Source organism: Excalfactoria chinensis, chromosome 4 (assembly GCF_039878825.1).
Source record: "Excalfactoria chinensis isolate bCotChi1 chromosome 4, bCotChi1.hap2, whole genome shotgun sequence".
NCBI classification, from domain to species: domain Eukaryota; kingdom Metazoa; phylum Chordata; class Aves; order Galliformes; family Phasianidae; genus Excalfactoria; species Excalfactoria chinensis.
In genome coordinates, this window is record NC_092828.1 from 25,252,296 (window position 1) to 25,259,977 (window position 7,682).

At 38.9% G+C, this 7,682-nt stretch overlaps 1 protein-coding gene across 1 annotated transcript; it reads left to right on the forward strand.

The window, feature by feature from the left end:
• Positions 1 to 673: 673 nt before the first annotated feature.
• On the forward strand, positions 674 to 6,232 carry EXOC1L (exocyst complex component 1 like). Its single transcript, XM_072336563.1, has 3 exons — positions 674 to 909; positions 4,002 to 4,129; positions 5,969 to 6,232. Exons 1-3 carry the CDS (start codon positions 789 to 791, stop codon positions 6,230 to 6,232), a joined length of 513 nt encoding a protein of 170 aa, XP_072192664.1. The 5' UTR covers positions 674 to 788.
• The last annotated feature ends 1,450 nt before the right edge of the window (positions 6,233 to 7,682 follow it).

Below are 7,682 nucleotides of genomic sequence, written 5' to 3' on the forward strand. Positions count from 1 at the left end.
TACAGAATCACAGAATGACCCTGGTTGGAAGGGACCTCAAAGATCATGAAGCTCCAACCCCCCTGCCTGGCAGGGCCACCAAACTTCCACATTTACTAGATCAGGTTACCCAGGGCCCCATCGAACCTGGCCTTGAACACCTCCAGGGATGGGGCATCCACAACCTCCCTGGGCAGCCTGTTTCAGGACCTCACCATTCTCCTAGTAAAGAACTTCTTCCTAATATCCTACCTAATCCAACCATTATTATTTTCTTTTTTTCACTCATTCAACTTCTACATGCAGCCAGAAGTTAAAACACTAAAACAGGCAATAGCGGACCCACAAATTAGAGAAATAAGTGTACACCAGATGCTGCCCACGTATGTTCAGGGTGGCAAAACTGCTACCACTTCCAAAACTGCTGCAATTGATGCATCCAGCCTCTCACACGTGGAAACACACCCGTGTCCCCTGACTACATTCTCCCTCTGAACACTCCTGTTGCACGGATGAGAGTCTTTATGCCCACTCTTCTGCCGTTTGTAAAGAGCAGCACGCGGTAATTTTCCCCCTAGCTGCAAACAGCTGCACCGCCGCTCGCCCAGGGGCCGTCCCGCGACGGGAGGAGGTGGGCGGGAGGAGGCGGGGCGGGGAGATGTGCCGCCCGGCCGCTCCCGTGCCGCAGCTTCGCGGCTCTCCCAGGGCTGCGGGCCGGCAGCGGGGCCCCTCGGGGCTGCGCCCAGCGATGTCCCCCCGGTGGCAGCCTGGGCGGCCCGCGGCGCGCCGCTCGCTGCCGGGCGGGTGCCATGTCCTCGCTGGTGAAGGAGGATCTGACCAAGAGGCTCTTCGGGCCGCGGCGGCTGCGGCTGCACGAGTTCATCGAGGTGGAGGACTCGGGCGCGGAGCGCTGCTACCTGTGCGCCGCAGGTACCGGGCTGCCAGCGGTGGGTGCGGGGCGTGGGGTGCGGGGTGCCGGCTGGCTCCGCGCTGCCCGGCGGCGGCTGTGCCTCCTGGCGCTGTCCCGGGTGCTGTTTCCTACGCCTTCCTGACAGCTCGAGCGCTACAACCCGCGGGGAGACTTGAAGCTCCGCGCACAGCTGTCGGCAAATGTGCGGGACGTGGCAGCGCTTGGAGTGGTTGTTGGAAAGAGCGATGCATCACTCTAGTAGGAATTTGTTAAGGTTTTTTTTTCGTAAAACAAAGCATAACAATGCACCCGTTCTGCCGGAAGGGTTTGTCATTTTCAGTGCTTTTGAGCTATCCCTTGTCATACTTTAAAGTCCTGCATACTGCCTAGTTACTTAACTAACAATTGACTGTGTTTATAGCTTAAACAAATACATTTCTGAATTACTAATTAGCAAGAATTATGATTAAAACTAGTTCGTGTGACAAAATTAATTATCTGGGTTTTTTCTGAATTTGATTTCAAGTGCATGTGTTTCTTAATATAACATTTTTAATTATTATTTTCATAATACGGAAAGCTGTTGGAAAAGAGAAAAATACTCATGCATCTTGTGCTCAGAAAACATTTAGATGTTGTACCAAGGAATGTGATTTAGTGGGATTGATGATAGGTGGGCAGTTGGACTGGATGATCTTGGAGGTTTTTTCCAACCTTTCTGATTCTGTGATATAAGGAGTTGGTTTGAAGGCAGTGGTTCTTGCAGTCTGTTTCCTCTTGATGATCAAAACATAAAGAGCAGACAGAAATCATCTCTGCACTTGAGAATTTTTTGGCCAGTATGGGATGGTGACAACCTTATTCTGTGATCCTTATGTTTGTAAACATCTGGTGAATAGTTCTATTTTACAGATTAATGGGCATACTGAGCAAGGTCTGTTCCCAGCAGACACATGGTCTTAGTAGAAGAGATTTCATACTTTAGAAATGTAAAAACAGTTTTCTTCTAAGAAATGGATTCCTGAGCATTATAGAGCTTCTAAATGTACAAAAATACCAACCTGATTCATAGGTTATAAAACAATTTGATAGAAGCATGATTAGATTTGTATAGTAGAACTAAACAGATTGCTGTTAGGAAACTTCCAAAGAGGGAAAAAAAAAAACAAACATTTGTTATCTATAAAATTGTAACTAAAAATTTCTTCTTGAAGTAGAGAAAAACAAGCCATTAAAGAAAGCCTCTAATCAGCTTGACTGATTGATTCTCATTGAAGACATTAAGGAAAATTTGTGTAGAGTATCCAAGATTAAACTCTCTTAGTATATCCAGGCATAGTCAAGTGAGTAGTAAGTAGAGTAGCACTCCAATTCTGAACAGTGGGTTGCATTAATCTGCCAGAAGTTACTGTAATCTTCTGTGATTCTGTACTCTCTCTAAAATCTTATCTCTGCAATACATCCTCACTGTATTCCTTTGTATTTCAAATTAATTAACAGTAAAAAATAAAAAGAAACAAAATCAAATACAACAAAAAACAACCAATCAAACTACATGTAATTAAATGTTTAGAAGTTTATACCTTTTCAAATCTATATTAAAATGAACTCTTGGCACGGATAACTCAACAATCTTATTTTTGTGCCATATGCCCAACCTTATTTCCCTTCTTTGTTTCACAAAAGCAAACGTGCTCCCTTACTAGAGTAGCTTCTTAAACACCTCTGCCCCTGTCCTTATTTTGAACAATTTCTGTTCATATGTGAGTGATAGAGAAATGGGAGTCTATGGGTCTCAGAGGTGCCTAGAACATCTACTTATGAAAAGACTGTGGGCTTTTGGGTTTAGATTTGTTTTCTTTTGACTGTGGGGGAGACAACATACTCCTTCACAGGGCAGCAAACAAAATGGGAGGAAATGAAATTGAGAAAAGAACTTTCTATGAGTAGCCTACTAGATGCACAAGTGAAAATGTTCTTCACAGAAGGTAATACACCAGTGATCTTTTGATTAAAAACCACTGAGAAAATATGACTGTTAGAACCAAGGAAAAAACAAACAAACAACTAGTGATGTGTATTTCCCAGCAGACTGTTTGAGAAGCCGTGGCTGAGAGAATTACAGTTAATTTAAACATTTTCCTCTTTCTTAATTTACAGTGGAAAGAAACTACATAACCCTTTGTCTTTATTTTGTAACCATCTTATAAACAAGTCAGAAGCAAAGCACATTTTAACATAAATAAGATAAAGATACTGGAGTTTTAGAATGGATTTTCAAAATTCCAGGCAGAGTTTAGATAAGAAAAAATCTTGGTCCTTCATCTGTAGCATCACATTATGATGTCAAAGGTGATGGTTGGCGCTTAGCTATGTTAGTCTACAAGGTGGCTTGGAAAAGTGCTCTGCCCAGCAGCTGCTATGCTGGATGTGCAGAAGATGTTTCAGGCTCCAGTGCTTTCCACACTAATTGTTTCATGTTAAAGAAGTCTGATCTTCTACACAGCACTCAATGTAATCAATTAATAATGGTAGTTATTACAAGGAATGTCTTCGTGCTCTTTTTACTCTAATTTCCTGTCTAAGTCAGAAAATAGTAATTTCTACAAAGATAGCACTGAGCAATGTGAGGCTGTAAGAAAGATTTTCAGCGTTACTTCCGTTAAGTGACATAATTACAGATTTGATAGGGAAGTAAGAGTTTTGTTTAAAAAGTAATGACTCCGTAAGAGAACTTTATCCTCAGAACAGAAAGTAGTCATACTCAGAAGAGCCTTGATAGTGATTTGGCAATTCTCTGACTTTAGTACCCCAAAGGATTCGCTGTCAAAGTACATAGGATACATGGATTATCCACACAGTTCTAGTGGTGGAGTTGGGCCTTCATTGCACTGTTGGTGAGTTCAAACCAAAGGCTTTTGCAGTGATAAAACTGCCTTTAACGGGGAAGTTAAATACCTAATCTGTTTAAGACAGATAGGTTTCATAGGCTGAGAACACTGGCCTACTTCTACTACATTTAAATTACTAGTTTAAATGAAGTTTAAGTATTTTATCATTAGAACTTTTGGGAAGTATTTGCTTGCATATCATAACTATTTTTGTCTTGCAGTGACTAAAAGTGAAGAAGTAGAAATATGTATGGTGAAACACTTTCGAGATCGAGAAGAGAAATATGAAGTAGTTGAAAAGTGGTTTTTAAAAGATCTGGAGATGATTGATGGAAAAGAAGCAGATACTGTAAGTGTTATGTATTATTAAATACACAGAATATACTCCTAATGTGTTGCAACTTGGAATCCAAGTATTGAAATGCAATTGAAGATATTACCTGATGAATTTTTTTAAAACAAAGCAAAACAAAAAACCTCTATAGATTTTTGAGTTTATTGCATGTGAGAGGGTCTATATTGCATTTATATTGCTTGGGGTGTGGGGAGAAGGAAAGACGTTTATTTTAATTTTCACCTCTCCTTTTGAGATCTGAGGGACAGTCTGGATGTTTCTTCATTTGTTCATTGTAACTGGGAATAAAAATTCACAACGTGCAATTCCTGATGTAAATTTGAATTAAGATTGGTGTATTTGAAAATATGTTTTTGGAGACTCTAATCCTTCTGTTTGAATTTAGGAACTTGTTCTTTGTACAACAAAGAGAATCTGTATCCGTATGTAAAACATCATCTTTCACATAATTTAAATTTAATTCTCCTTACTTGCATCAGTTGGACGACTGAATAAAACAGCTTTGGCTGGCTATGACTGATATTACTGCTAAAAAAGTCATAATCTCTCAGATTCAATTACAGAAGGGTAAATGAGGATGCAATAAAATATACAATTTTATACAAAACACCAAAAGTAGAATTAAATTTTATTTTATGGAAGCTATAAGAGTGCTTTGAAGAGAAGGTCTTACTGTAGGTAAAGTGTTATAACAGGCATCCATACATACAGAATGTAGTTCAGGAGAAAATTACTTTTTTACCTTTCACATTTCCAATGAACATAAAATAGAATTCAGATTATACTGACTCTGAGCTTCAGAGTCTTGATTCAAGGAAAATGACAGACTTCAGTTGTACTCATTCCATTCTGACAACTGTTCCCTTTCCAAAAAAGTATTCCACAGCTCCTGCATGGGCAACCAGCCATGATCTCTGCAGCCGTCTGCAGTCCCTTGCGCATTGCTCTCTACTCTAAAACTAGGAACCTAGGAGACTGTGGAGGTGAGAGTATCCATGAATCACATGAACTCTTTGCAGTTTAAGCCACAGGGGAAAATAGCAAAAGCTAATCGTATTTTATGTTCTCTCCAAGTTATCTTGCAGTTGGAGATGTTTCTATCTCTTTACCAGATGAGGCAGACAGAAGATTACCTTATTGTTTGCCAACATAAATTCATTAACTTTCAACTTCTTTGAAGTTCTCATTTTGTTTTTGCTTTTGTTTTTTAAACTAAAATACCCTTCAGAAATTACTCAGCCTTCCACAACATGGATGTTCAAAATCTTATTTTTGGTTATAGAAAAACACAAATAAGTCTCAAACTCCTCATTACACGGTGATTAGCACTGATATAAATATTCATCATATTGCTACTCATATCCATATAATTTAATAGAATGTAGCTGTTGCTAGTATTAATTGTGCCAAGGAGCTTGAAAGCACACAAAATTACAGTTTGAGAAGGAAGAACAATCAATATTATTCTGACAAGCACATATAGTTATAGTCCAAGGCAAGTATGTTTTAGGCAACATGACAAATTGGTTCGCTTCAAAACAGCATTGTATAATCACTATAGAGTGCAGCGTCTTCCTTGGACAAACTCAGAAGGTTTTACTCAGGCAAAACTCCCAGTGGCAAAGAAAGGCAGCTAATTATAAACTGTTAATCTGTAAATTTTACAAGGCTCTTTGATAGGAATAGAAGAAATACACAAAGTCCATAGCTAATACTTTGGGGAATCTATAAAAATGAGAAAAAGTAAGCCGAAAAGCAGGTAAACAGAACACAAGAAATTGCCATTCTGATGTCTGCAATGCATGTAATAATTATGTTCTCAATTTTTTTTAGGATAATCCATATTTTGATATGCACTTCCATAAAGTCTACAGTATGGAGGCATACAGTTGCGCATCTAAATATACCTTTGCTCGAACGCTAAGCAATCTGAATGAAATGTATCTTAAAAAGGACTTGAAGATTGTGAACTTTGATAGCACCTACCTAAATGATGATTCGATCTGGTCATCCAACAATAGGGATTGCTTAGTACTTATGAGAATATGCTTCTACGCTTCCAACCTTTTATGTCTCTCCTTGTGTCCTTTGTCCTGAAGATGTATTTTATAACATAAAGGGGACTGGTTGATTTTGCTAACCAGCATTTTATAAATTATCTGACGAAAATGAAAATAAATGAAATGCAGAACCTGCTTTTAATTTTACCTGTAAGTCCAAAGGGGAGCCTCCTTTTTTTGATATCCAACTGACCATCAACTTGTATCTATTAGAAGGGCTTCACTCTGGCAAACAGAAATATATGAGGCTTTCAACAAAAGAACAGTGATTCTTAAGTTCAGCAGTGGTTGTTAATGTAAGTTAAGTTCAGCATTTTCAGTATGTTTATAGGGGTATAAATAATTTTTCATGAATAGCTAGAAATATTTAAAAATATTTTAAGATCATTAGCAGTTCATTTACATCCTAGAAGTAGAAAAACAAAGCAAAAAAAAAAATCATTCTGTACAAGAATGATGCATGTTTCCATTTCTCAAATGTGCTGAAATGCAGAACTCTGTTAAAGAGATCACACTTACATGAATCAAATACTCATCCCGATGAAGCAGAGTTTTGCATTTATTTACTGTGGGACCAGTTTTTCAGCTATGCACTTACAATGATTTCTGCTCCTGAATATCAGGTACTCCCTATGACCTTTCCATTATTTATGATACTGTCAAAGAAACATAAAATGGATGTTTTCAAGCAGAATTATTTTATTTGGCAGACCTTTGAGACCTTTTTTTTTTCTTTTATATCACTAATGTCTCTTTCTTGCAACTTGTTTATGTGCATGAACAGGCCTAGTTAGGGAAAAGAAACCATTTATGTCTCTTCTCTGCCTCAGGACCAAGAGTTAACAACATACTACTGGAGATCCTACATAAACAGTATTTTTTATGGCAGTTAGCTACAATGACTTTGTAGATGGACTTCTCAAAATTCTTAGAGTTATGAGAGTAACTTTCACCAGTGTCTAGCTATGTTAATATATACAGTGCACAATGTAAATGTGCATTAATACTTACATTTGCACTGAGTGTGAGGTGGATTCTACTAAGTGGTTGGGAAGATCTCACCCATAACAGAAAAATAACAGCTGGACTTGTGACAGCATAATGTTACAGTAGAAATATGGAATGAATTAAAGCTATATTGACCAAGAGCTGAAGAGGAACAATTTCAAAAGAGGCACAGTGATATTGCTTGGTGTCACCCAGATAAGCTAGCTGGCTGCTCCCCCCAGAGCCTACAGAGAAAGCAATGCCATACCAAAAGGTGATTCAGGAAAGCTTCTGGTCAGAACCTCCTGCAGGAGAAAATTTGTTCTCTCCATTGGCAGCCTAGAGAGTACAAAGCGACTAGTGCTAGACTAAGCCAGCTATGTACCAAAGCTGATAAATGTAAATAGCTCCCAGAAAGTCACAAGCTGGTTAATGTCCTCTCCAAGTAACTGCCATCATGGCGTTTTTGTGGATGGATGTCATGGCTTGGTCTTCACTGT

What these genes read in the sequence shown, in the direction of transcription:
- EXOC1L (XM_072336563.1), top strand. Translation starts at nt 789, where the DNA reads ATGTCCTCGCTGGTGAAGGAGGATCTGACCAAGAGGCTCTTCGGGCCG. An exon ending in CTGCTACCTGTGCGCCGCAG is followed by an intron (nt 910 to 4,001) that starts GTACCGGGCTGC and finishes TTTGTCTTGCAG; the next exon opens with TGACTAAAAGTGAAGAAGTA. An exon ending in ATGGAAAAGAAGCAGATACT is followed by an intron (nt 4,130 to 5,968) that starts GTAAGTGTTATG and finishes AATTTTTTTTAG; the next exon opens with GATAATCCATATTTTGATAT.